Consider the following 27,970-nt stretch of genomic DNA (forward strand, 5'->3'; position numbering starts at 1 on the left):
ATGTTGGGCTGGGAAGAATATGTGAGAAGTTTACTCGCAGACGGGTTATGCCAAGACGCGGCTGTATTTGCGTGCTCCTGTCCCAGGCTGCTGGCTGCCAAAGAGAAAGGGCTGTTTGAGCGAATGAGCCCAAAGGAAATCAAAAACATCTTGAGCAATGACCGGAAAACCTTCCTCGTCAAGGGCCTCGTCGTCGGTGGCAAGAAGTGCTTTGTCATCCGGGATAACTTCCATGTGGATGGGGACCACACCATGGACATCAGGACGAAAAGAAGGGATAGCAACAATCCATGCCACAGTATAGCCATTGCTAGGTCGAAGAAAGTCTTTATCATGATCATGGGTAAGAGAGGTGTCCATGGAGGAACTCTCAATAAAAAGGCATTTCAGATGGCTAACCACATCAGAAAATCTGGCTGTTAGTGGAGAAAAGGCATTAAACTTACTGTTGCTCCCTCTGGACAATTCCGTGGACTCAAGTTGTCTCGAAATCCTTCGACATTCCACTTCTCGCAAGCGTCCCAAACTACTCATTGCGTGACCAGAACTCCATTACCCGAGTAGGGAGCGCAGCCCTCTCAAATAAAGATTATTCACAGAAAAGAAATTTTTATATCTATACATTTTGTTCACTAAAACTGTAGAAATTATGAGTTTGCAATACCGAATGGAACAGAAATGTTAACCATGTTTCTCCAATAAACTTTAAAAAAAAGTTAGATGGCTGATTGTTTCTCTTTTGAAAGGGTGAAAAAGTGTTTGATGCTCCTCAAAAGACAAAAGAGAAAGACCTAAAATACACGATAGGAATCACCAAAATAAAATAGGCAAATAGCCAATGACAACTTGCAGTGGAAATGAGGCACAGAAAGGATCCAATTGTCCTCCAACCATATACATATGAAAATATCACACTTCACATTACAGCTATGACCAGTCAATAACCAAGAATCAAAACACACGAATGGAGGAAAAGGTCACAGCTCGGGATACTGCGTACGTCCAAATGTGAGCCGATGGATTGATCTCCAAAAGGCCGATCCCTGCCCTGCTGGCTCTTTTTCCTGAAGCAGTAAAATAATTTAACCGAGTCTACAAGGCTCGCTGGCAGGCGACCAAACAGAAAACCTCGTCCTAACTCAGCATGATCCCGGCTGGCTGAGGTTTAATATCCAGCGTGTCTAACAGAAAATCCAATGACAAAACTTTAACCACTTTTCTGTGAATGAGTTTGTTTCCCACCTGAAGTGTTTAAATTGCTGAATGATTCATTATAAATCGGCTGTGGTACCAAGATTTGTCAAGTGGCTATTTATGAATTGTTTTTCGCACTTACGTTCAAGCACATTTCTTGACATTCTGTTTCTCATTATTCCAGTATGCATCTTGGTAGGAGGAGGAAATTAAATGGTACAATTTTAAAAAGGGCTACAGGAGACACCTGGGTGTGTACATACACAAATCGTTGAAGATGGCAGGACAACTTGATCAAACTGCTGCAAAAGCATACAGGATCCATGGCTTTCTAAATAGAGGCAGAGTACAAAAGCAAGGAAGTTAATGCTAAACCTTTACCCGTCACTGGTCAGGCCCCAGCTGGAGTATTGTGTCCAATTCTGGGCACCACACTTGCGAAAGGATGTCAAGGCCTTGGCGAGGGTGCAGAGGACAGTTACTAAAAATGTTAGAGGGAGATGGAGCACAAAATTGAGGGATTTTGAAAAATGAGAAAGTGTTTCTACTGGCAGGCAGAAACACGAGGACACAGATTTAAGATCAATGGCAAAAGAGCCAGAGTGGAGAGGAGAAAGTTCTGTTTACGCAGCGAGCTGCGATCTAGAATCCACTGCCTGAAAGGAAGCAAATTAAATATAATTTCAAAAGGGAACTGGATAAATACTTTAAAAGGAAAAATTTGCAGGGCTATGGGGAAAGAGCGAGGGGAGTGGGTATAATTAGATATTTCTTTCAAAGAGCTAGCACAGGCACGGTGGGCCCAATGGCCTCTTTCTGTGCGGCAAGATTCTATCTTTCTATGCACTCCCAGTGACAAAAATGGTTAAACCCCTCCATGACATTTAAATCAGATTGCCTTGTAAAATTGTCGAACAATCTGATCCACCAATCAGATTTCTTTCCCGGTTTCACATGCAAACATGACAGAACAAAACATGAGGCATGTTGGCAGCGTCAGCTAAAAGGAAGACCTACTGCCCCTAGTTAGTTAAACTGCGTTTACTCGCCAAGAGTAAGAGGGAAACTTATATTCGACAACCACTGCCAATCTACCACTGCCTTCTGGTGGGAAGCAACAGAATCAAATCATAGCAGAGAGAAGGTTCATGGATTTATAATATAGTCCTGTGCAAGCCTATCAGACTGCAACAAGATAGGAGGATGGCAACCTTGGGTTTCTGGGTAATAGTAATAATTTTTATTTATATAGCCCCTTTAACGTAGTAAAATGTCCCACAGCGCTTCACAACAATTTTACAACACAATTGGGTAGGCCCCAACGCCAAGCCGTTCGAGATTTTACATTTGACCTCACTTGACCTGGTCTGTTGGTTGGGGGGAACAACTTCCCTTCTTACTTGGACTGGCAGAGAATGACCGCCCCCCCCACTTTGGAATATTATTCCCTTTCCCCGTAAGCCGGTGAATTTGCTTTCCAACCGTGGTGAACGTCAACAAAAATCCACCACTTAAAATCAGGTCAAATGACCCCGCGACCTCCAATCCTTCCCTGTGTTTGGACTCCATTGGTAGGAACGTGTGTGTTCATCAAGGCAAGGGATGTTAGTGGAGGGAATGGAACCCTTCCATTTCAGACACCCAGCTCGCATCCACTTGGTACGGTGCCTTTGCTCTGCTACAATTGATCCCTTGATGCCTGCTGCCTGCCAACAACCCTAGTAACCAGCACCCATCTGTACGCCAGGTTGCATCAGGAGTCATTTCCACCCATTTCAGAATGTTCTTGGTGAGTGAAAAGTTAAGTTGGGTATATTCGACAGAGTCGCTTGGTAAATATCAAGGAGCTACTTTTTCCAAGCCCAATGAACCACTGGAGACCGATTCAGCAGAACAAAATGTCTCCGAAAAAAAGGAGAATTTTTATTTACTATCATTTGCCAAACATACAGATCCAAAAATAATTACAATCCAATATAGCACAGCACTGGGAATGTCACAGTAGGAGTTTTCAAAACTCTTTCTTTATGATTTCAACATACATCATGTGCCTCCACAGGTCGCTGCCTGCCATCCTGAAAAGGACGGGGGCGGGGGATGGAGGGGAGAGTGGTGGAGGTGGGGGGGGGGGGCGGAGAAACCCAGGGCAGGGGATGGGAGCGGAGGTCTCGGTGCGGGGAGTGTTCAGAGTGGGGTGGACGGGTTGACTGCGCAGATGGCGGTTGGCGGGGGCGTGGCTCCGGGGTGGCCGGGACTGGGGGCTCGACATCCAGGGGTGTTCGGCGTTTGGGAAGGGTTCTGACGGGACAGGGGGGGGGGGGGGGGGGGGGAAAGTGTTCCCGGTGTTGGGTGGGTCTGGAGCCAGGGGGGGGGGGGAAGGGCACGGTCTTGGGATGGGGGGGGTGGGCTGTTTGGAGCTGGGATGGGGAGAGACTTCTTCACTCGGGGAGTTGTTGGCCTGTGGGGTTCCCTGCCGCGGAGAGTTGTTGATGCCAGTTCATTGGATGTGTTCGGGGGGGGGGGGGGAGTTAGATGTGGTCCTTGCGGCTGGGGTGGTCGGGGGGCGTGGGGGGTGATTGCTGGGGTGGGTGATCAGCCATGATCTTGTTGAATGGTGGTGCAGGCTCGAAGGGCCGAATGGCCTACTCCTGCACCTATTTTCTATGTTTTTAAGAACACGCCAAAGCCAGCAGAGTGAAACACCGCATTAACCAGTTTGGATCCTGTACACTTAACAGCCAATAACAATATTCATTCTCACTGCGCATTTGTCAAGTGAATTTGTGATTTACTTAATCGCTTTATAAGGACAGACTGTGTAGAGCTCAGCCCCCTCCTGCACTGCAAAATTGTTCGACACAAGCCTTGTTTGGAAAGGAGGGGAAAACATGGTATACATCAGGAGCAGAGCTTCCCTGACTAACATTGCGCATTTAAGATGCAGTATTACAGTACCGGGATTTCAGTACAATGTAAAGTTGAGTGTGTGAAACCTTCAGAACTGTGTATAACACCAAGAAGTACAGTTAGAAATTGCGTCCTGTCTGGAGAGCACATTTTGAGCTGTCTAAGGCTAGGGTGAAGTACTGAGGGGTACAATCCTGTCAGTAGGGGTGGGAGCAAGTACGATGAATTACGATCGTAACTAGTAAAATATAAAGCACACTTTAAACTCTATTGGATTAACTGTGATTTTTGCTAATATTGTAATGCCCTGGTATATAAAAATTACCTTCTAGCAAGAGGTATCTCAACGATAAAAGGATGCCCAGTTTCCAAGGAACAATACTGAAGTATATTCCAATTATACGGGAAACAAGTTACATCTTCTGTTGAAAACACATTTTAGATCATTCACACAATCCCAAAATAAAATATTCTGCAGGAAGGGTAATGTAGCACATCAGAGCAACACAGCAATGTATCTGGCGACTGTTGTGTGGTGTCAGGCACAATCCAAGCGCTTCTCCCCTCTTTCCCCCCCCCCACCCTCGGAGTGTCTGACACAGTCTGACGAGCACAGAATGCTCCTGGTCGTGGGACAGCTCAACAAGACCAAAGCCCAGAGAAAAAGAATCAAATTTAGGCTTTATTCTTCTGTCCCTGGCCGTGCAGCCTCGGAAACTGAAACAAAGTGAGAATGTAAACGCAGAGCTCAAACTCTGGGATCGCAGGAACACACAAACTCTACTCCTCCCGAAGCTGGTTTCACCCCAGCCAGGCTCCCAGCACCAGCCCACAGTGCTGTTTGCTCAGAAATTTCTGCTGATTCATGTACAGCTGCTACCACAGCCCAGTATATCACTTTCATGCACATGCCTGTGGGGATAGAAGACGTCACCTCGCTGGCAGCCAGCGAGAGTCTGTAGGGGAGCCGGGAGCAGAACAAACCCTCATCCCGGAGAGATCGTTTCACTCCGTTCATCACTCTAAGCCCTCCTGCATTCCCCAGCTCGGAGCGAGCACGTGTCGCTCGCTGCCACCAGCTTCTCTTTATGCCTCTCTTGCGTTGTGTGATCTTCGACATTCGCACCTCAAACTCCAGCTACTGCTTTTTCTCGAGGAGTGTTTCAAAGTCAGGAGAACAGACCAACTTGTGTTTGACATGCCCCAACACCGTCATTTCTCCTGTCCTGTTCTCTCCAATTCCAATAGAAATGAGCTCCTTAAAAGAAAAAGGAAACAGAAATCAATTAAATAGAACAGCCAGGATGGATGACTCACTGCTTTAAGGTCATCTCCATGGGGCAAGAAAGAAACGAGAGAACTCGCATTTATATAGCGTTGCGAAAGGCGCTATATAAATGCAAGTCTTTCTTTCACGATCTCTGGATGTCCCAAAGCGCTTTACAGCCAATGAAGTACTTTTGGAGTGTAGTCACTGTTGTAATGTGGGAAACACAGCAGCCAATTTGCACACAGCAAGCTCCCACACACAGCAATGTGATAATGACCAGATCATCTGTTTTAGTGATGTTGGTGAAGGGATAAATACTGGCCAGGATATCAGGGATAACTACCCTGCTCTTCTTCAAATAGTGCCATGGGATCTTTTATGCCCACTCAAGGAGAGCAGACGGGGCCTCGGTTTAACGCCTCACCCGGAGGACGGCAGTGCAGCACTCCCTCAGTTCTGCACTGAGTGTCAGCCTGGATTATGTACTCAAGTGTCTGGAGTGGGATTTGAACCCATGACCTCCTGACTCAGAGGCATGAGTGCTATCCACCGAGCCACGGTCGACAGCATGGGGACACTTTCACAGCACTAAAGCCAAGCTGGCATTTCTCCCCATGTGATCCCAGGCGACGAGTATTGGCAGACTATTCAATCGCAGAGCTCTCCAGCTCAGATCGGTGATTGAGCCCCCAGACACCGCTGGTGTATACAGCTCAGTACCACACCACATAGTGCATCTATCAACAAGCCCCCATCAGATGTGTTAAAGGTAAAGAAATAAATGGAATTTTCCCTGGAAGTCATCATATGAAGAGAGGACATATTGTTCAAAAATACACTGAAGAATTAAATTATTCATTTTATAACACATTGCTACAACAATCAGACAACATGAGGCTCCCTGAATTAATGAAATAAGCTCCAGCGAAGTAGTTACTGAGCTAAAGGAACAAAACAAGTATAAGGAGACTCCTCCCAGCAAAAGTCAGGTCAGGGCAAATGCCTGCCGTGCTTCAGTGTAGAACATACCTGGAGAAACGAACAGGTCGTTCCCATGGTAACATCCAGGGTGACTTGTCCCAGGACTAGCTGCACTCTCCCAGACTTTCTGATCAGCAGTTTCCCAATCTGACCTTCAGTTAAGTCCATCAGCGAGCAGCTATTCTCAGCTTGCTGCAGTTCCTGCAGGACACACACACTGACTGGTAAGACAACTTCATTAGCTGTACACACAATCATCTACACAGACCAAGAACAGCTTCTTGTGGCACCAGACCCTGTAGGTGTCACCTGCATTTCTATTCGAGGGATAATTGTGGGATGGGAGTGGGTACACCTCATTGGGTTACAAAGTGTTAGAATGCTCCTTTACAATGTCTAATACCACTTACTCATTCACGCCCAGGTATACCTGATCAATTTTACAAAAAACAGTCTCTAACTCACTCCAAGGTATCAATTATTCTATATAACCCCCCACCCCCCCCCCCCTCCCAGAACCCCTCGATTAGATTCTAGTCTGTAACTCACTCCCGGGTATCCATTATTCTATATATAAACCCCCCAAACCCCTCGATTAGATTCTAGTCTGTAACTCACTCCCGGGTATCCCAACGCTGTTTACATTTATTATACCAATAGCAGTTCTATTGTACATTTCTGATCCTCAGTACAAGGTTTTATGTTTATTTTTCAGAAAGGTTTAAGAACACAAGAACATAAGAAATAGGAGCAGGAGTAGGCCATTCGGCCCCTCGAACCTTCTCCGCCATTCAGTGAGATCACGGCTGATCTTCGACCTCAACTCCATTTTCCTGCACTATCCCCATATCCCTTATTTCCCTAATATGTCAGTTGGCGATAACCAGTGACCCTTACAGTATCACTAATGACGCCCCAATACACACCTGACTCTTCTCCTGTTTAAGTAACACAGTGTGCCCGTCCTCAGTCTGAACCTCAGATTTTACTGGCTTTTCATCGCGGGTAGGAGCCTGGCCAGGCAATGTGTCTGGGAGCTGCAGAAACAGCAGCTCTTCATCTTTACACACGCTCAGCTCCTGCAGCAGCTCGGCCACTGAAACGTCCTTTGGCACAGTTGGAGTCTTCTTCACGCTTGGCTTCTGTGGTACCCGAGTCTTTTTGGCAGCACCTTCATCTCCAGGTTCATCCTTAACTGAAAATATGCCAAGAAACCGGAGTAACTACATGGCGCAGATAAACACACACGGCAGATAAAGCGTGCGCAGACCTCTCCTCGGTGGTCACAGCAAAAGATTGACCAAAAAAATCGTTTCTTTCAGTTTTCACCCTCCTCTCACAAACGGTGCCAACTACTCTTCAACAGCTCACCAAGTGCCCACTTATCATGAGTGAGTTTAGACAGCGAGTATTGCCAGGATATTGCACGATGTGGTAGCACTCTCGCCTCGGAGTCAGAAGGTCATGGGTTCAAGTCCCACTCCAGAGACGCGAGCACAAAATCCAGGTTGACACTCCCAGGGCAGTGCTGAGGGAGTGCTGCACTGTCGGAGGTGCCGTCTTTCGGATGAGACGTTAAACCGAGGCCCCGTCTGCCCCCTCAGGTGGACGGAAACGATCCCCCGGCACTATTTCGATGAAGAGCAGGGGAGTTATCCTCGATGTCCTGGCCAATATTTATCTCTCAACCAACATTACTAAAACAGAATATCTGGTGAGTATCATATTGCTGTTTGTGGGAGCTTGCTGTGCAAAAGAGTTTTCTAAATTACACCAGTGACTACACTTTAAAAGTACTTCATTGGCTGTGAAGTGTTTTGGGAGAAAGGTTGCGAGAGGCGCTGTATAAATGCAGGGCTTACTTTCTATGTCAAGGAGGGAGGTTCGTATCACAGCTGGAGTCGGACTGTGTCCACCCAATGCATGTGGATCCCAGCACAGGTAACTGCTGTGACTCAGCATGCACGCTAATTCTGATGAAACTATTTAACAACTCGTCCTCTTCCTTTCCATTCTGAATGACTCCTCTCTCCCGCCCCCCCCATTATCATTGAACTGATACAACTACCACTACACAAGCAAGAAAGCATCCTGCACAACACCAGCTGAATGACTGCTTTAAACGGGAGCAGTGTACGACAACCAGAGTAGGTGGGTCAACGATAGGATAAATAACTTGGTCGATTGCATGCACAAAATCAAACTGATTATGACTACTAATGGTGCATAACACACTGTACCAGTCAGTTCTGCCCCTCCCCCCCCCCCCCCCCAAGTGGTCTTACTTTCACAGATTGGCAGGCAAAACTGTAACCGAACAATGGGATGCCTTTAAAGTTCAGGCTCAGGTACATTCCCACAAGGAGGAAAAGGTAGGGGCAACTAAAGTCAAAGCTTCCTGGATGACAAAAGAGGTAGAGTAAAATAAGGCAGAAAAAGGGGAGTATGACAGATGTCAGGTTCAGAATACGTGAGAACCAGGCTGAATATAGAAAGTTCAGAGAGGAAGTGAAAAAGGAAATAAGAGGGGCAGAGAGTATGACAATAGATTGGCAGCTAACATAAAAGGAATCCAAAAGTATTCTATAGGCGTGTAAATAATCAACGGAGGGGTGGGGCCGATTAGGGACCAAAATGGAGACCTACACATGGAGGCAGAGAGCATGGCTGAGATACTAAATGAGTATTTTGCATCCGTCTTTATCAAGGAAAAAGATGCTGCCAAAGTCATAGTAAAAAGAGGAGATAGCTGAGGTACTGGATGCGATAAAATTGATAGAGATACTAGAAAGGCTGGCTGTACTTAAAGTAGATAAATCACCAGGACCGGATGGGATGGGATGGGATGCATCCTAGGATGTTGAGGGAAGTAAAAATGGAAATTGCGGAGGTATTGGCCATAACCTTCCAATCCTCCTTAGTTACAAAGGTGGCGTCAGAGGACTGGAGATTTTCAAATGTCACACCCTTGTTCAAAAATAGGTGCAAGGATAAACCCAGCAACTACAGGCCGGTCAGTTTAACCTCGGTCATGGGAAAGCTTTTAGAAACAGTAATCAAGGACAAAATGAACAGTCACTTGGATAGGTGTGGATTAATTAAGGAAAGCCAGCACGGATTTGTTAAAGGTAAATTGTGTTTAACCAACTTGATTGAGTTTTTTTGATGAGGTAACGGAGAGGGTTTGTTGAGGGCAATGCGGTTGACGTCGGTACATGGATTTCCAAAAGGCGTTCGCAAAAGTGCCACATAATAGGCATGGCAGCAAAGTTGAAGCCCATGGAACAAAAGGGACAGCGGCAGCATGGATATAAAATTGGCTCAGTGACAGGAAACAGAGAGCAGTGGTGAAGGATTGTTTTTCGGACTGGAGGAAGGTATACAGCGGTGTTCCCCAGGGGTCGGTACTGGGAACACTGCTTTTCTTGATATATATTAAATAACTTGGGTGTGTGTGTATAGGGCACAATTTCAAAATTTGCAGAAAACACAAAACTTGGAAGTATACTGAACAGTGAGGAATATATTGATAAACATCAAGAGGAAAGAGACAGGCTGGTGGAATGGGTGGACACGCGGCAGATGAAATTTAACGCAGAAAATTGTGAAGCGATACATTTTGGTAGGAAGAACGAGGAGAGGCAATATAAACTAAAGGGTACAATCCTAAAGGGGTGCAGGAACAGAGAGACCTGGGGTACATGTGCTCAAATCGTTGAAGGTGGCAGGGCAGGTTGAGAAAGCAGTTAAATAAGCTTACGGGATCCTGGGCTTCATAAATAGAGGCATAGAGTACAAAAGCAAGGAAGTTATGCTGAACCTGTATAAAACACTGGTTCGGCCTCAACTGGAGTATTGTGTCCAATTCTGGGCACCGCACTTTAGGAAGGATGCGAAGGCCTTAGAGAGGGTGCAGAGAATTAATGAGAATTATTCCAGGGATGAGGGACTTCAGTGACGTGGATAGACTGGAGAAGCTGGGGTTGTTCTCCTTGGAGCAGAGAAGGTTGAGAAACGAGGGTTCAAAATCATGAGGGGTCTAGACAGAGGAGAGAGAGAGAGAGAAACTGTTCCCATTGGCAGAAGAACCAAGAACCAGAGGTCACAGATACAAGGTGATTGGCAGAAGAACCAAAGGTGCTTTTTTTAGGCAGCGAGTGGTTAGGATCTGGAATGCGCTGCCTGAGAGGGTGGTGGAGACAGACTCAATCGTGGCTTTCAAAAGGGAATTGGATAAGTACCTGAAGGAAAAAAAATTTGCAGGGCTACGGGGACAGGGCGGGGGAGTGGGACTGGCTGAGGTGCTCTTGCAGAGAGCCGGCACGGGCTCGAGGGGCCAAATGGCCTTCTGTGCTGTAACCATTCGATGGTTCTACATTAACCTGTCGCTGCCCCAACAGCAGCATGTGTTGTCACACGCACTCACACCTTTCACAGAAGAGAGATCCACCTCCATCTTCTCGTCCTTGGCTGGCATCGCGGGTTTAATCTCCTCGTCCTCCATTTCCTCCCTGAACAGCCAGCCTGACTGCGCCAATGGAAGTTGGACAGGCATGTTCCGAGCATCATTTTTCAAACCAGGGTCATCAATAAACTACACACACGAACAAAATCACTCAGTGGAATGGGCACAAATAACATTTCATTTATACGGACAAAAAATTGAATAACTGAACTCCAAATGGCTCAGGTAGAAAAGAAATTCACAGTGCGCAACTGAAGAGATGGTCCCAGGCTCAATCTCTGGTCTGTGCTGATCTCTACCTCGTATTGTATGCAATTGTGACCAGTTTTCATCGAGTTTCTGAACCCAAGTTATTAATGTAAAAAGAGTATGGTCAAACCACAAACCCTTGTGCGCCCCACTTTGTGCTCCCTGCCAATGATCCGTGTAAATTGCTTTGTGCCGCTTGGCCCCTTCAATGTGCATGTGCAGCCCATTCAAAAGTCAGCGCATGCACGTTTTTTTCCAATTTAAAAACCGACTCACCGGCTGCGCAGGACCCTTGGAGCACCATGCAGCTCCCCGCCCTTCCCATCCCACACCCACACCACTCCAAATTCTCCCCTCTGAAAGGCACAGGAACGCCCGCGGTGGTGGGGGGGGGGGGGGGGGGGAGGTCCACGGGCACGCCCGCGGTGGTGGGGGGAGGTCCACGGGCACGCCCGCGGTGGTGGGGAGGGGGTCCACGGTGCTCCTTCTGCGCTGTGGGACCTCAACGGTGAGTGTCAGCAGTGTATTCTACCAATGGGACATCAGAGCTGAGCCTGATCCCTCCCCCTGTGCACACGCGCTTATCCGGGGCGGGAGGAGGGCAGATCACCAGCAACGTTCCCGCTAAGCTGCACCGCGGTCTGGAGGTCCCGCAAGGCCGCTCACTGGCTTTTCAATGTAAACGTGCATGCGCAGAAAATTAAATGGGCCACGCAGCCAAAAATTGCAGGGAACATTGGTCACAAGATCGCAATCACCACTCCCAAACTCAGCTAACTGTTGCTTTCCCCTATTCTCGGGGCACTGAGGCCAACTGCTGAGCTTCCACTGTCGCCCGAGGAGGTGATCAGCTGACTCAGCACAGCTCAGGAACCAATCCTGAACCTTCCCGGTCTCTACGGTTTAGCTGCTGCCAACGAGACATTCACAACTTACTTTCCACTTCCACCTCCACGTCCCACTTCAGTGTCTAAGTTAAAGACTTTTCCACATCTACGCCACTTGGAAAGCATTACACAAACCCCTCAGCCACTGCTTACGTCATCCCGGTCCAGCATGCGGAGAATCTGTTTCGTTTCCTCCTCCGACTCCCGCTTCTCTTTCTTGATGTTAATAATCGGGGATGTTCCGAACTCCTTCATGTCCACGGATGAATCCCAACCGGCTGTGCAGCACAGGGGAAAGGTCAGAAATTATTAAGAGCAACAGGAACAAGTAACACCCTGTAACAAACACGCAGAAATTGTTCGAGGATGAGATTGGGTAGTGGCATAGATTTAAAGTAATTGGTCGAAGGATTAGAGGGGGGGGGGGGGCAGGGGGAGGGTTGAGAAGAACCTTTTTCACCCGGAGGGCAGTGGGGGTCTGGAACTCACTGCTTGAAAGGGCAGTAGAGGCAGAAACCTTTAAAAAAGTACTTGGATATGCAGTTGAAGTGGCTATGGACCAAGAGCTGGGAAATGGGATTCGGCTGGATTACTCTACTACGATTGGCGTGGACACGATGGGCCGAATGGCCTCCTGTGCCATAAATTTCTGTGATTCTAACTTCCATGCCTGAGCACCTCAGCCAGGGAGGCACGGGGTCCAAGCCGGGACATCGTCCCGAGGATGGAGGAGAAACACGCGCAGTCATTCTGTCTCGTGGTTGCTCCTGCGTCACACAGCAGCGGGGGCCTTTTAACAACATACGAACAATGATGGACGGGTAAAGACCACCTGTTGCACTAAGTGGAAGCAAGTCTTCCTCGATTCCGAGGGACTGCCTAGGACGACGACTCAATTGCGATACCTTGTGTACCACAACATATACACTCTCCACCCCACCTGGGATGGGCCCAAAAAAAAGATTTAAAAACCCAGGCCAATTTGGGGAAAAAAACAAAATCTGGGAAATTCCTCTCCGACCCATCTAGGGGATCGAAACTCGTCCAGGAAATCACAGGCCGTTAAATTCCCTGCAGTACTGACCTTGGGTAAGAGTTAATCTCTGCCGCAGCCAGAAACAAATCAAGCTCTCGCTTGAAGGAATTCAGTATCCACCACATGAAACGGCAGCTTGTTCCAGAGATCCACAATTCTCTGGGAAAAGAACCACCTCCTGATGTCTAACCTAAATCTGGCCTTGTGCAACTTAAATTTGTGCCCCCTGGTCCTGCCTAACCTGTTTAGTTGAAATAAGCTGTCAGCTGGAACACTGCTCTAAGGTAAAGAGTCCCAACTCTTTTAACCCATCTTGATAACTTTAGACTTGGAATGAAGTCTCGTGGCCCTCTTCTGCACCCTTCCCAGAGCCTCACTATCACCCACCGTGTGAGGAGACTAAATCTGGGCGCAGTATTCCAAGTGGTAGCAGACAAGAAACAATTTAGACCCACCAAAAAAAAACACCATGCAAAAATAAAATTAAAAATCACAGCCCTGCCTCTGGGTCCAGTCTCCATTTGAGTCATTAAATACTTGCCACACCCAATCTTCCCGGTCATATTCTGGTGTCACGATCCATACCGTGCCAACCTCCATTTTGATTGTATCTACCAGGGCTGCTCAATTTGCTGCCATTCTATTTGGACTCCGTGTAAAGGATGTGTCAGCTGTGTGCACATAATGTCAGATCTAGCACAGCCCCGTGCAAAACACGCATAAATATATTAAGAGGCAACAGCCAGTCTCGGTACCCCTACTGCAGTGTGCAGTGGTGCAGAAATTCAAAGAAAGGAAGGCACAGGGATGGTGGGTTTACCTCGAGTAAATAAAGATAAACAGTTTCCAATGTCTGAAGGGTCGATAACCAGAGGGCACAGATTTAAGGTGATTGGCAAAAGAACCAGAGGCAACATGAGCAAACTCTATTTTACGCAACGAGTGGTTAGGATTTGGAACACGCTGCCCGATAGGGCGGTGGATACAGATTCAATAGGGAATTGGATAAATACTTGAAGGCAAAATAATTGCAGGGATGTGGGGGGGAAGAGTGGGACTAACGGGACTGCTCTTCGAAAGAGCCGGCAGACTCGATGGGCCGAATGGCCTCCTGCTGTGCTGCGAAATTCTAGGTGGAATAGCCACGAGGCGGCAAGACTCCACACGTATTTCTCTCCCCATTCCTCACCCCTTTTCTTCATCATTTCAGCCGGTCCCTGCTCAAAGATAGAGTGGGACTGAATGGTCTCAGGCCTGCCTCTACCCCGTCCCCGCGCATCTCGTTGGCGATCTCGGTCTCGCTCCTTCTTCTCTTTTCTCTGAGATGCATCATCCTCCTTTGGTCTGCAAGGGAAGATTAAGAACTCTTTACGAGAACAAGTAAGCTCCCAGTTAGTCAGCAACTCAAAATCAAAAGCGCATCATTCGCGTGAAAGGTCACGTCAGCGAGTAGGTTGGCAAGATGTGATTGGTCAACTTTCGCATCCCACCGTCCTGTGGGCTTGAGTGTTTGCGTATGCTTTTCATGAAATGCCAACACATCACTGGTGGAGAAAATTGGGACACGGTAGCATAGTGGTTATGGTACTGGACTAGTAATCCAGAGGCCTGGACTACAACTCTTTTGGTTGGAAACAAAATTAACCAATTAAATCAAGTGCCCCCTGATTTGGGGGACACTCCAACCACTTATCAATGCCCCTTTTTTTTGGGTGTTTTTTGTGGGGGTTTTTTTTGTGTGTTTTTTTTTTTGGCTCTAAAATCATAAATTTTACAAGTGCCCCCTATAAAAGGGGAGGGGGACACTAAAACTGGCAATAAAACAAATTAAACTTTAAAACATATAAAATCAAATTAAAATTTGGTTGCCAGGCGTGATGATGCACTCCAGTCCCTCCATTGCCCACCTCTCGCAGAAGGCCGCGAGCGTACCGGTGGACACCGCATGCTCCATCTCTAAGGACACCCTAGCTCGGATGTATGCGCGGAAGAGAGGCAGGCTGAACGACCCCCTCGACTGCCCGCTGCCTGGACCGGCTGATGGCCCCCTTGGCCGTGCCCAGGAGCAGTGGCCTGGACTACAAGTTCGAATCCCACCATGGCAGCTGGGGAATTTAAATTCAATTAATTAAATAAATTTGGAATTAAAAAGCTAGTATCAGTAATGGTGATCATGAAACTACCGGATTGTCGGAAAAACCCATCTGGATCACTAATGTCCTTTAGGGAAGGAAATCTGCTGTCCTTACCAGGTCTGGGCCTATATGTGATGTGGTTGGCTCTTAACTACGCTCTGAAATAGCCTAGCAAGCCACTCAGTTGTACCAAACCGCTATGTCAGTCGGCATTGTGGGACTACCTTCACCACAAGGCAGCTCACCACCACCTTCTCAAGGGCAATTAGGGATGGGCAATAAATGCCAGCCTTGCCAGTTCCTCCCATGAACGTATAAATAACAAAAGAGTTAGCACAGGCGGAAATTCAGAAACTAGGAAAGCTAAAAGCATCCAACACATATGCAAATAAGACTACGTGATCGGACATAATCTCAACGGCATTAATTTCAGCTTCCAAATACCCATGTTCTCACTGGCCTTATTTACAGTCGTGGTAGGAAAAGCTTTACTTAAGCTTCCAAACGCGCTTCCTGTTCTGATGTTCTTAATTCATTCCCCCCACACCGCTCCAACCTTGTGATAGCCCTGTCCTCACCAGTACTTCACCCCAGTGTTACCCAGCTCCAAGAGTTCTCCCCACAAAGCCAGAGTTTGGAAGGGCAGTCTAGAATGATACTGGTAGGTGCTTTTCACACGCCAAGTGGAGATAGCTGAAAATCTCACACACCTGGCATTACGTAAGAAATAGGAACAGGAGTAGGCCATTTGGCCCCTCGAGCCTGCTCCGCCATTCAATAAGATCATGGCTGATCTGATCACGGACTCAGCTCCACTTCCCCGCCTGCTCCCCATAACCCTTTACTCCCTTATCGCTCAAAAATCTGTCTATCTCTGCCTTAAATATATTCAATGACCCAGCCTCCATAGCTCTCCGGGACAGCGAATTTCACAGATTTACAACCCTCAGAAGAAATTCCTCCTCATCTCAATTTTAAATGGGTGGCCCCTTATTCTGAGACTATGTCCCCTAGTTTTAGTTTTCCCTATGAGTGGAAATATCCTTTCCGCGTCCTTTGTCAAGTCCTCTCATTATCTTATATGTTTCGATAAGATCACCTCTCATTCTTCTGAACTCCAATGTGTATAGACCCAATCTATCTTCATAAGTTAACCCCCTCATCTCCAGAATCAATCTAGTGAACCTTCTCTGAACAGCCTCCAATACAAGTATATCCTTGCTTAAATACGGAGACCAAAATTGTACGCAGTACTCCAGGTGTGGCTTCACCAATACCCTGTACAGTTGTAGCAGGACTTCTCTGCTTTTATACTCCATCCCCCTTGCAATAAAGGCCAAGATTCCATTTGCCTTCCTGATTACTTGCTGTACCTGCATACTAACTTTTTGTGTTTCATACACAAGGACCCCCAGGTCCCTCTGTACTGTAACACTTTGCAATTTTTCTCCATTTAAATTATAATTTGCTTTTCTATTTTTTCTGCCAAAGTGGATAACCTCACATTTTCCCACATTATACTCCATCTGCCAATTTTTTGCCCTCTCACTTAGCCTGTCTATATCCCTTTGCAGATTTTTTGTGTCCTCCTCACAATTTGCTTTCCCACCCATCTTTGTATCATCAGCAAATTTGGCTCCATTTCACTCGGTCCCTTCATCCAAGTCAATAATATAGATTATAAATAGTTGATGCCCCAGCACTGGTCCCTGCGGCACCCCACTAGTTACTGGTTGCCAACCGGAAAATGACCCATTTATCCTGACTCTCTGTTTTCTGTTAGTTAGCCAATCCTCTATCCATGCTAATATATTACCCCCAACCCCGTGAACTTTTATCTTGTGTCACCTTTTATGTGGCACCTTATCGAATGCCTTCTGGAAACCAAATACCACCACATCCACTGGTTCCCCCTTAACCACCCTACTCGTTACATCCTCAAAGAACTCCAGTAAATTTGTCAAACATGATTTCCCTTTCATAAAACTATGCGGACTCTGCCTGATTGAATTATGCTTTTCCAAATGTCCCACTACCACTTCTTTAATAATCAACTCTATTTTCCCAACGACAGATGTTAGGCTAACTGGTCTATAGATTCCTGCTTTTTATCTGCCTCCTTTTTTTAAATAGGGGTGTTACATTTGCGGTTTTCCAATCCGCTGGGACCTCCCCAGAATCCAGGGAATTTTGGTAGATTACAACCAATGCATTCACTATCTCTGCAGCCACTTCTTTTAAGACCCTAGGATGTAAGCCATCAGGTCCAGGAAACTTGTCCGCCTTTAGTCCCATTATTTTACCGAGTACTATTTTTTTTTAGTGATAGTGATTGTATTAAGTTCCTCCCTCCCTATAGCCCCTTAATTATCCACTATTGGGATGTTTTTAGTGTCTTCTACCGTGAAGACCGATTCAATGTCTCTGCCATTTCCCTGTTCCCCATTATTAATTCCCCAGTCTCATCCTCCATGGGACCAACATTTACTTTAGCCACTCTTTTCCTTTTTATGTACCTGTAGAAACTCTTACTATCTATTTTTATATTTATGCTAGTTTATTCTCATAATCTATCTTTCATGTCTATCATTCTTTTCGTCGTTCTTTGCTGGCTTTTAAAAATTTCCTAATCCTCTGGCCTCCCACTAGGCTTGGCCACATTGTATGGCCTTGTTTTCAATTTGATACCCTCCATTATTTCCTTAGTTAGCCATGGATGGTTATCTCTTCTCACAGTCGTTCCTTCTCTTCGGGATATATTTATGTTACAAGTTATGAAATATCTCCTTAAATGTCTGCCACTGTTCATCAACCGTCCCATACTTTAATCTATTTTCCCAGTCCACTTTAACCAACTCTGCCCTCATACCTTTGTAGTCTCCTTTATTTAAGCTTGGGACCCTGGTTTGAGAACCAACTTCCTCACCATCCAATTTAATTTGAAACTCAACCATGTTATGGTCACTCATTCCTAGAGGATCCTTTACTACGAGATCATTTATTAATCCCGTCTACAATTACACTGTACCAGAACACAAGTTATTATAGTGATTGAAATGCAGAAGTTTCATCTTTATAGAAAGATTATAGAGACTGAGTTAGACACAAGTACATCTGGGAACACACAAGAAATTCTCCAGTCTGCTTATACAGATGGAGTCAATACCTCATTGCTATTCATCCTGTGAACTAGGAGCCTGAACTGCACACTCTGTCTGATCTCGAATATCCATTTCTTTCAAATCATTTCAAAAATATGGAAATGAGTCTCCTTGGAGAATCTCACTGGCAATGAATGGTGCTGAAACCTTCACAAGCACTCGTATACCAGGGAAGTCAGGCACACGAGGTACTGAGCTCCTTGCAACAGATGTACGAGGATGACTCATCTGCTTCCTGAAAGAAGCTATCTGCCTCTGATCGTAACTTCCTGGAGAAGTGTGCGAGCAGATACAGAGCAAGAGGAGGCCACGTTCACTGACGCACACCCACCGCTCTGCACTTGGTCTCCCAATTCTAGTCAATGACTCATCCAGCTCATGTCTTGTAATCGCCACAAAATGGAGTACCATATCACAAATTGCTCGCAGCAAACAAATACTCACTCTTCCTTAACCTTCCTGCTTATGATGTTCGGAGTGAACGTTTTCTGCAAGAGAGGACATCATTTATTACTCGCAGGTCACATCAGCAACTAATGTTTCATTTCTTGGGTTTTTTTTTTGCAGTTGTTGTTCTCTGGTCATTTCAGTGGCTTTTAGAGTTAAAGAGGACTAGTTTAGTCTTAAGATGCTGGAAATCCTCTCATTCATTCTAATGGTACAGAATTGCAATGGACCAAACCCCTTCCCACTCCTTCCATAAATGATAATTCTTCATTCTAGCCAAATCCTGTACCCAGTTGTTATTATTCAGCAAAAATAACTAAGACATTCCACTGCCTAAGCTCATTTGCAACCAGACATGGTCAGACTATTCAACTATATAGGACATTACAGCCCAGCCCAATCCTGCCCTCGGTAGACTTCCCCAGCCATTACTGGATTGCAATCAGAAGTGGAAACCATGACTGGTTTGTCTTCTTCCTCGCCCAGGTGTACAGAGCCATCAGCCGCTGACTCAGCCAGCTCTGGACAGACGAAGGGTTAAAATCGGGACCTGCTGGTCTTGGCACTACACCCGGTGGTGCATTTACCCATTACGCCATTGGGGAAAATGTAGGTTTTCTTTAAAATAATGGTAGCCGGTGCACTGGATGTGGCCAGTTTGCGTCAGTTCCATTAGCCATGGCAAACTATAAATGACAGTCCAGATTGAGTACGGAGGAGCACCACGTAGCGTGTCAACGCTTAGAAGTTTATTTTTGTATAAATTTCACGTGGCAGATTGTCACCGGCAGTGTTGCAATTGTCAGCAATTCACCAGCCAACTTAAATTGAAGAGTACCATTCCTTTACAGAAATCTAAATAGGAGATTTTGTGGGCCAGGGAAAGCACCAGCGGCAATGCTAACAAACCTGCAAAAATTCACCGTAAAAAAGTAAAAGTGAATGCTCAACTGCAGGATGGAAGGAGGGACAGACAGACACAGTGCAGCTCACTGAACAGGTGCTCTGCAGTATGACTCCTCTCATCCTCTCTCATTATAAAACTAGCTGATGATTCTAGGGTGAGATAAACAGCATTCAAAAGACATCTGAGCCAATTAAGTACACAGATTTTGCCGTCACAATAATTAGCTTACTTCCTAATCCGAAAATGACATTTTGTCAACATGATAAGGCACTATATAATTTCTTTCAATGTAGATTATATGTTTAAATTTGAACTACTTATGGAGTGTAGTCACTATTGTAATGTAGGAAAAGTGGCAGCAAATTTGTGCACAGCAATGAAATAAATGACCAGATAATCTCTTTTAGTGATGTTAGCTGAGGGATAAATATTGGCCAGGGTACCGGTGGAGTTGGCTTTCCCTACCCCCCTCGCTGCCGATCATGCCTCCCCAGAGGTCGGTGTCCTTACTGACTCTGGCGTTGAAGTCGCCGAGGAGAATCCGTAGGGACTCAGGACAGGGATTGTTCGAGGCTGGAGTAGAATTCCTCTTTGGCCTCATCTGTTGCGTCGAGTGTTGGGGTGTACGCGCTGATAACTGTGGCGCACTGGTTCCGGGATAGGGTGAGCCGGAGAGTCATGAGACGTTCGATTATCCCGCAGGGGGAGTCTCTGAGGCGGCCGACCAGCTCGTTCTTGACGGTGAAGCCAACTCCATGGAGGCGGCGTTCTTCTGGTTTGCCTTTCCAGAAGGAGGTGTAACCTCCACCTTGTTCCTTGAGCTGACTTTCCCCTGCCCACCACATCTCGCTTAGGGCGGCAATGTCGATGTCGAAGCATCTGAGTTCCCGGGCAACGATGGCAGTGCGGCATTCCGGTCTGTCGCTGTTGGGAGTTGTCCTGACGTTCCAGGTCCCGAACTTCATTTTGAAGGGGTGGAAGATGCCTGTGCGCGAGTTCTTTTAACGTGGGGTGGTCGTTGCACACCAGCCACCACACAGGCTTAGCAGAGCAAGGTCTTGGTCCAGTGGCAAGGAGGCCCCAGGCGACTGGAGATCAGGCCCTGCTGTACGGGCCTAGTTGCTTACAATGGGATGTGAGCCATAAGCTCGACACTGAGCAGCGCCCTTCGGTGAGATGGCGAGAGATCCGAGGCCTGGGAAGTGGTGGCGAGGTAATGATTCCCTCTCCCAGTTATTAGTTCCTAACTGAGGGCAGGCACTGCGATGGCCAGAGGTCCACTTCGTGGAAGGAGGAGAGGTCAGAGTGGCCACAGCCATTGTGCACACCACGTGCTCACCAGGGGCTCCGCGGTTGAGTGGGTTCAGCAGCCGGGGGGGAGGCCAGAACATCACCGGAGGAAGGATGGAAGGCCAGAACGTGAGGGCGGAGAGTGAAGGCAGGGCCCAAACCTGTGGTCGGAGGCCTACTGGACGCCAGCGGGGAGCGGGTGCAGCAGCTGAGCTGGCCACGTCCAGTGGGGAGTGAAAGGCATGGCAGCAGGAAGGTCAATCTGGAAGTTAAGTCCGGCGCTCAACGATGGAGGTGAGCAGGCATTTTGTTTCAAGGACACCCTCAAAGCCTCCTTGATAAAGTGCAACATCTCCAGCGGCACCTGGTCCCCTGGCCAGAGACTGCTCGAAGTAGAGGAAGAGTATCTGAGAGGGGGCTGAGCGCCTCGAGTCTTGTCGCCGAGAGCAAGCGCAGACAGCGGAAGGAGCGTGCGGCAAACCAGTCCCACCCACTCTTTCCTTCAATGACTGTCTGCCCCACCTGTAATTCCCGCATTGGACTGTACAATCACCCGAGAACTTACTTTGAGTGTGGAAGCAAGTCTTCCTTGGTTTTAAGGGACTGCCTGTAATGAAATATTGGCCAGGATATACAGGATAACCTTGTCTTCTTCGAAATAGTGCCGCAGGATTGTTTATATCCCCCCCAAGAGGCAGACGTCTCATCCGAAAGATGGGCCCTCCGACAGTGCAGCACTCACACAGTACGGCACTGGAGTGTCAGCCGAGATTATTGGCCAAGTCTCTGAAGCGGGGCTTGAACCCACAACCTTCTGACTCAGAGATGAGAGTGCTACCCGCTGAGCCAAGGGCTGACACTGCCCTTTATAAAGAGGTGCAGTTTGCACAAGTCTCCGCAGTCGCCCAATCCAGCTTCTGGGGCGTTGCAGTACGGCACGACACAGGTGCCCAGCAGCAACGCACTTCATCAGTCACCGGCCAGCTGGCAACAAAACCCTGCTGCATGTTTTAGTCTCAGCCCAATGATTTCCAATAATAGAAACTGACTTGAGTGCTGGAAGCCTGAAATAAAAGCAGATAATGCAGCAAAATGCATAATAGATCTGCCAGCGTCAGAGAGAGAGAAAAATGGGATACATCCAGAATGCAAACCTCTCTTCTCTCTACAGATGCTGGCCAACCCGCAGGCGGGGAAGTGGACCAGAGTCCATGATCGGATCGGCCATGACCGTGTTAAATGGCGGAGCAGGCTCGAGGGGCTGAATGGCCTACTCCTGCTCCTATTTCTTATGTTCTTATTGTTATGTATGAATAAAGAGTCTGACTGGATACTGTGAGCTCAAAGTGAAGTGTGACCCTAGTCTTTTATTGCAGGGCTGCAGAGTGCCTCTCCAGCCTGTGAGGCCTCCTTAAGTACCTGTGCTCTAGGGGCTGAGCCCTCTGGTGGCTATACAAGGTATATACAGGTTTACATATATAACACTTATGACCTGCTTTGTAATCCCATTTTTATTCCTGATTTCCAGCAATCAGCGTCTTTCTTTTTTTAAACCTCCGCCACATTCCTGCAACTGGGGGGGGTCCCACATTACCAGAAAAACGGGCGGACCCCCCCCCCCCTTTGACCCCAAATGCCCACCCAACGCCACCTACCTTTTTCATTCCTCCCAGCGTCAGATCCCGCGAGCGGATGGAAGGCAGGCGGCCTGGCGTCACGGCGGCAGTGCTGCGCCGGCCTGGCAAACCGCGGCCCACGGTCACGGCAGGTCTGATCCCGCTGGGGGTGCCAGGGTCTCCGCTGGGACCCCTCTCCGACATGGCAGCTCAGCAACCTGAACGATAAAACAAGGAGCGGGTTAGTTACAGTTCCAAAAAAAAGGCCAGGCCGAGCAGGAAAGCGAATAGGCGAAGGCACGGGCGGACAGGCCCCTTCACATTCACAGCCTTTAAAACAAAGCGGCTCTCCCCAGAGGGTACAGCCAAGCTTTGTGTCTTCATAGGACACGTAGGTGCCTGCCATCACAAATGTGACAACATCTGTGCAGGGTTTTTAAAAAGATTGAGAGAATCAACCTTGCTTAAAATTCCCCCCAATGACACGGACACACAAGCTGCTGTGATGGGCACAATCAAACAGGTAATCAATAACCAGAACAGGGCACTAGGAGGGGTGAAGGAGACCAGGGCACTGGAGTCATTTAAGAAATAGCTGGATGCTTTATTGGGAAGATCGTAGTGTTGGTATTCGGAAAGATTGAGATTAACAAAGATTGAGAGAACAGTGGCAAATGGAATTCAATGCGGAGAAGTGTGAGGTATTGCATTTGGGAAGGGCTAACAAGGCAAGGGAATACACATTAAATGGTAGGACCCTGAGAAGTGTAGAAGAACAAAGGGACCTTGGAGTGCTTGTCCACAGATCCCTGAAGGTAGCAGGCCCGGTAGATAAGGTGGTTAAGAAGGCATATAGGATGCAGGTTGAACCTCGCTTACCGGAACTCTCGGGACCTGGCCAGTTCTGGATATGGGATGTTTCTGGACGAGGGGTGGTCACGTTAAATTGGATGGTACAGGTACTGAGCAAGGGGATAGTTGGTTGGGACTGGGAGTGCGGGAGAGAGATCATGGGGGGGGGGGGGGGCGGTGCATCGCGGGGTCAGGCCAGCGATTGCGGGAGTCGGCAGCGAGGAAGTTCTTCAATTTGTTCATGTCGGAGTTCTGCGCATGCGCCACCCGGTGGCTGGAAATGGTTCTGGACGAGGGGTGGTTCCGGATAAGGGAGTTCTGGATAAGGGAGGTTCAACCTGTACTTGCCTTTATTGGCTGAGGCATAGAATTCAAGAGCAGGGAGGTTATGCTTGAACTGTATAAAACACTAGTTAGGCTGCAGCTAAAGTACTGCGTGCAGTTCTGGTCACCGCATTACAGGAAAGATGCGATTGCACTGGAGAGGGTACAGAGGAGATTTACGAGGATGTTGCCTGGACTGGAGAATTTTAGCTATGAGGAAAGATTGGATAGGCTGGGGTTGTTTTCTTTGAAACAGAGGAGGCTGAGGAGAGATTTAATTGAGGTGTATAATATTATGAGGGGCCTTTTTCCCTTAGCAGAGTGGTCAATAACCAGGGGACATAGATTTAAAGTAACTGGTAGGAGGTTTAGAGGGAATTTGACAGGAAATGTCTTCACCCAGAGGGTGGTGGGGGTCTGGAACTCACGGCCTGAAAGGGTGATAGAGGCAGAAACTCTCACCACATTTAAAAAATGCTTGGATGTGTCGTAACCCACTGTTTGTCGGCCGGCACGGATACGATGGGCTGAAATGACCTCCTTCCGTGCTGTAAATTTTTAATTATTCTATGATTAAATGGCCTTCACCATTTGAATCTATCCTGTGCATTCAGTGCAGTACCTTTCTTTTATGCTCTATTTATATTGCAGCTTTCAGACACAAGCCAGTAGGTTCCAGCCAGACAGCATCTCAGTTACACGGTCTGGCTCGAACTTCACATCACTGTCCAGGGCATGGCTACACACAAGTTTGGTTTCACACAAGCACAGAGCTCTTGCACTTGATTAAATATTTAGAGCGTGCAAGCAACATTGTCTGTGGTCTCTAAATATTTATATACAACACTCAAGAAGCTCGACACCATCCAGTACAAAGCAGCCCGCTTGATTGGCATCCCATCCACCACCTTAAACATTCACTCCCTCCACCACCGGTCTGCAGTGTGCACCATCTATAAGATGCACTGCAGCAACGCGCCAAGGCTTCTTTGCCAACACCTCCCAGACCCGCGACCCCCACCTCCTAGAAGGACAAGGGCAGCACCACCACCAAGACACACACCATCCCGACTTGGAATTATATCGGCCGTTCCTTCATCGACACTGGGACAAAGTCCTGGAACTCCCTCCCCCAACAGCACTGTGGGAGCAGCTTCACCATCGACTGCAGTGGTTCAAGGTAGCGGCTCACCACCAGACTATTTTTCAAAGGCAACTAGGGATGGGCAATAAATGCCAGCCTTGCCAGCGAAGCTCATAATCCGAAAACGTGTAAATAAAATATCAACCAGTTAAGAACCGTCCGCAGTTCGACACTGCAGTGGAGTCACATTCCGTGCATTATCAAATCGAAGTGGTGTTGGACGAGCTCTTTCAGGGAGTCTGATCTTAAAGCCAGGACAGGCAGGCACTCTGGATTTACGCTGTGACCCCCAGCGCTGCTGTGGAGCGGAAAGCCAAGACCCTAAAGTTGCAGTGTAAACGCACCCTGAATTACATGCTTCAAAAAGGGAATGTCAAATACAGCCCACAACGTGAAGCTGAACCCAGCCAGTAGTGACCATGGTCAGCACACTCCAGAGCACTGGCTCGCCAGCCTGTGTTTCTTGCACCTCTCTGTAAAGCACCTTGGGGTGTTTTTCTAACGGCACCCTATTTCCTAGCCTCTCGGACACCAGCAGAACCATGACCGTGTCAGGGGTTACAGTGCAGTGGAAAACAGATTCTATCCCATTAGGGGAGGGGGGGGGGGGGGCTTCAGACAAACGTTTTGATGCCAACTTTCCATTTTACAAGTGTCAGCCAGACAGATCTAGGAGACAGATCCAAGATCTGGGACTCTGCGCTTTAGAGAAGCGTAGACTTTGGGGTGATTTGATCGAGGTTTGTAAAACGATGGAGGGAATAGGTTGTGTTTGAGTGGACAGCTTGTTCTAATTACACAGGTTAGGGAGGACCGGGGTCACATGTTTAAGTTGTACAAAGCCAGATCTAGGCTGGATGACAGAAGGTGGTTACTTTCCCAAAGAACAGTGCACCTCTGGAATAGTCAGCAGTCTCGTGTGGTGAATGCTGATTCGCTGAATTCCTTCAAGCCAGAGCTGGACATAACGTAAGAAATAGGAACAGGAGTAGGCCATACGGCCCCTCAAGCCTGCTCCGCCATTCAATAAGATCAAGGCTGATCTGACCATGGACTCAGCTCCACTTCCCTGCTCACTCCCCAGAGCCCCTTATCATTTAAGAAACTGTCTATTTCTGCCTTAAATTTATTCAATGTCCCAGCTTCCACAGCTCTCTGAGGCAGTGAATTCCACAGATTTACAACCCTCCGAGAAGAAATTTCTCCTCATCTCAGTTTTAAATGGGCGGCCCCTTATTCTAAGATAGTGCCCTCTAGTTCCAGTCTCCCCCATGTTTTGCCTGGGGAGGGGATCACCTTGCGTAGAAGGTCGGTACTGCAGGGAATTCAGGGCCAGCGTGATCTCCTGAACTAGTTTCGAGCGCCTAGACGGGACGGAGCGGAATTGCGCCGATTTTATTTTTCTCGAATTGGCCTGGGTTTAAATCCATTTTGGCGCCTGACCCAGGAGATCACATGGTCATGGTGAGACATTGCATTTTTGTGGGTCAGGCTGGATGGAGCAGCTTTTCCTGTACGTCATTATTGGTATGGCCATAGATACCACAAAAACTCAATTGTTATAAATAGGGGAGGGCACTGAAAAAAAGAGGCGAGTGAATAAAGGGTAATGAAAAGGGGTGAAAGACATGCTTCTATATAGCGCGTTTCTCAACCTCAGGACGTCCCAAAGTGCTATACAGCCAATGGAATACTTTTGGAGCGTAGTCACTGTTGTAATGTGGGAAACGCCAGCAGACAATTTACGCACAGCAAGCTCCATAAAAATTAATGTGATAATGACCAGATAATCTGTTTTATTGAACTTGATTGAGGGATAAATATTGCCCAGGGCACCGGGGATAACTCCCCTGCTCTTCTTCAAAAGACGGCACCTCCGACAGTGCAGCTCTCCCTCAGTACCGCACTGGGGTGTCAGCCTAAATTTTTGTGCTCAGGTCTCTGGGCTCAAAACCCACAATCTTCCAACTCAGAGGCGAGAGCGCCACCCACTGAGTCACGGTTGACATGCGTGAAAGAGGTAATGAAAAAGAGGGGGGGGGGGGTTTGAGTGAGACTCGGGGTAACGGAAAGGGGGTTAAGTGAGACTGGGGGTAACTGAAAGGGGGGTAAGTGAGACTGGGGGTAACTGAAAGGGGGGTAAGTGAGACTGGGGGTAACAGAAAGGGGGGTAAGTGAGACTGGGGGTAATGGAAAGGGGGGCAAGTGAGACTGGGGGTAACTGAAAGGGGGGCAAGTGAGACTGAGGGTAACAGAAAGGGGGTAAGTGAGACTGGGGGTAACAAAGGGGGAAGTGAGACTGGAGGTAACAGAAAGGGGGGTAAGTGAGACTGGGGGTAATGGAAAGGGGGGTAAGTGAGACTGAGGGTAATGGAAAGGGGGGGTAAGTGAGACTGGGGGTAATGGGACAGGGGGTAACGGAAAGGGAGGTAAGTGAGACTGGGGGTAATGAAAAGGGGTTGAGACTGGGGGTAACGGAAAGGGGGTGAGCGAGATTTAGGAATACCTGGAGTCGGCGCTGTTTCTGGGGCCCGCTGTGCCGAGCTCTGGCCTTCCCCTCTCTCTCTCTCTCTAGGCCTCACCGTGCCGCCATCACACTCGCTCACGGCCGCCTGCAGTCGCCATCTTAGTGCGGGGCAAAGCCGGTGCGCATGCGCGGCGCGCCGGCCGGCCAGGGTTTATTGCCCCGCACTAAAATGGCAACCGAGAGCGGGGCGGAAGTAGTGACACATTGTAGCAAAGAGGTCAGCTGTGCACTCACTGACAGTGGGACTCTGCCATGTTGCTTCAGTGCTGTGACCTTGCCTTGAATGCCTGTCACACTCCTGGTTACAGGTAAATGGGCTTAGATGGCTTTGCAAACTTTGTGGCCCTGATAGATCACAACCCTCACTCAGATGCTTATCATTGAGTGTTGAGATCTCAGCCACCACTGTAAACCCACCTGTCAACCAGGAGGAATGAGTTTCAGGAATACGATTATGGGTTAAAAAAAAGGTGGAATCCATTGTTAACCCCTTAAAACATCAAAACTCCTTTCGTCAGGGCTCTGCTGCCTACATGCTGATCTATTCTTTACCACTGCAGGAGGTCGCTGATTGCAGA

The 27,970-nt window shown here is 47.8% G+C and overlaps 1 protein-coding gene and 1 pseudogene across 1 annotated transcript; one reads left to right on the forward strand and one right to left on the reverse strand.

The window, feature by feature from the left end:
- On the forward strand, nt 1-5,063 carry LOC139234650 (profilin-2 pseudogene; annotated as a pseudogene).
- Nucleotides 3,098-27,502, reverse strand: polr3d (polymerase (RNA) III (DNA directed) polypeptide D). Its single transcript, XM_070866260.1, has 9 exons — nt 27,372-27,502; nt 22,585-22,763; nt 18,730-18,773; nt 14,179-14,333; nt 12,107-12,231; nt 10,781-10,946; nt 7,279-7,547; nt 6,401-6,553; nt 3,098-5,359 (listed from the first exon to the last, which is right to left on the reverse strand). The coding sequence occupies exons 2-9, from the start codon at nt 22,747-22,749 to the stop codon at nt 5,240-5,242; spliced, it is 1,197 nt and encodes a 398-aa protein (XP_070722361.1). The 5' UTR covers nt 22,750-22,763; nt 27,372-27,502; the 3' UTR covers nt 3,098-5,239.
- Nucleotides 27,503-27,970: the final 468 nt, after the last annotated feature.

This window comes from Pristiophorus japonicus, chromosome 22 (assembly GCF_044704955.1).
Source record: "Pristiophorus japonicus isolate sPriJap1 chromosome 22, sPriJap1.hap1, whole genome shotgun sequence".
Lineage (NCBI taxonomy): Eukaryota > Metazoa > Chordata > Chondrichthyes > Pristiophoridae > Pristiophorus > Pristiophorus japonicus.

Bases quoted from the DNA above. Each gene is read 5' to 3' on its own strand.
- polr3d (XM_070866260.1), bottom strand. From the start codon at position 22,749: ATGTCGGAGAGGGGTCCCAGCGGAGACCCTGGCACCCCCAGCGGGATC. The intron at 10,947-12,106 runs GTAAGCAGTGGC...TCGTGTGTGTAG, and splicing joins GCATGCTGGACCGGGATGAC to TTTATTGATGACCCTGGTTT. The intron at 7,548-10,780 runs GTGTGAGTGCGT...GCATATTTTCAG, and splicing joins GGATCTCTCTTCTGTGAAAG to TTAAGGATGAACCTGGAGAT.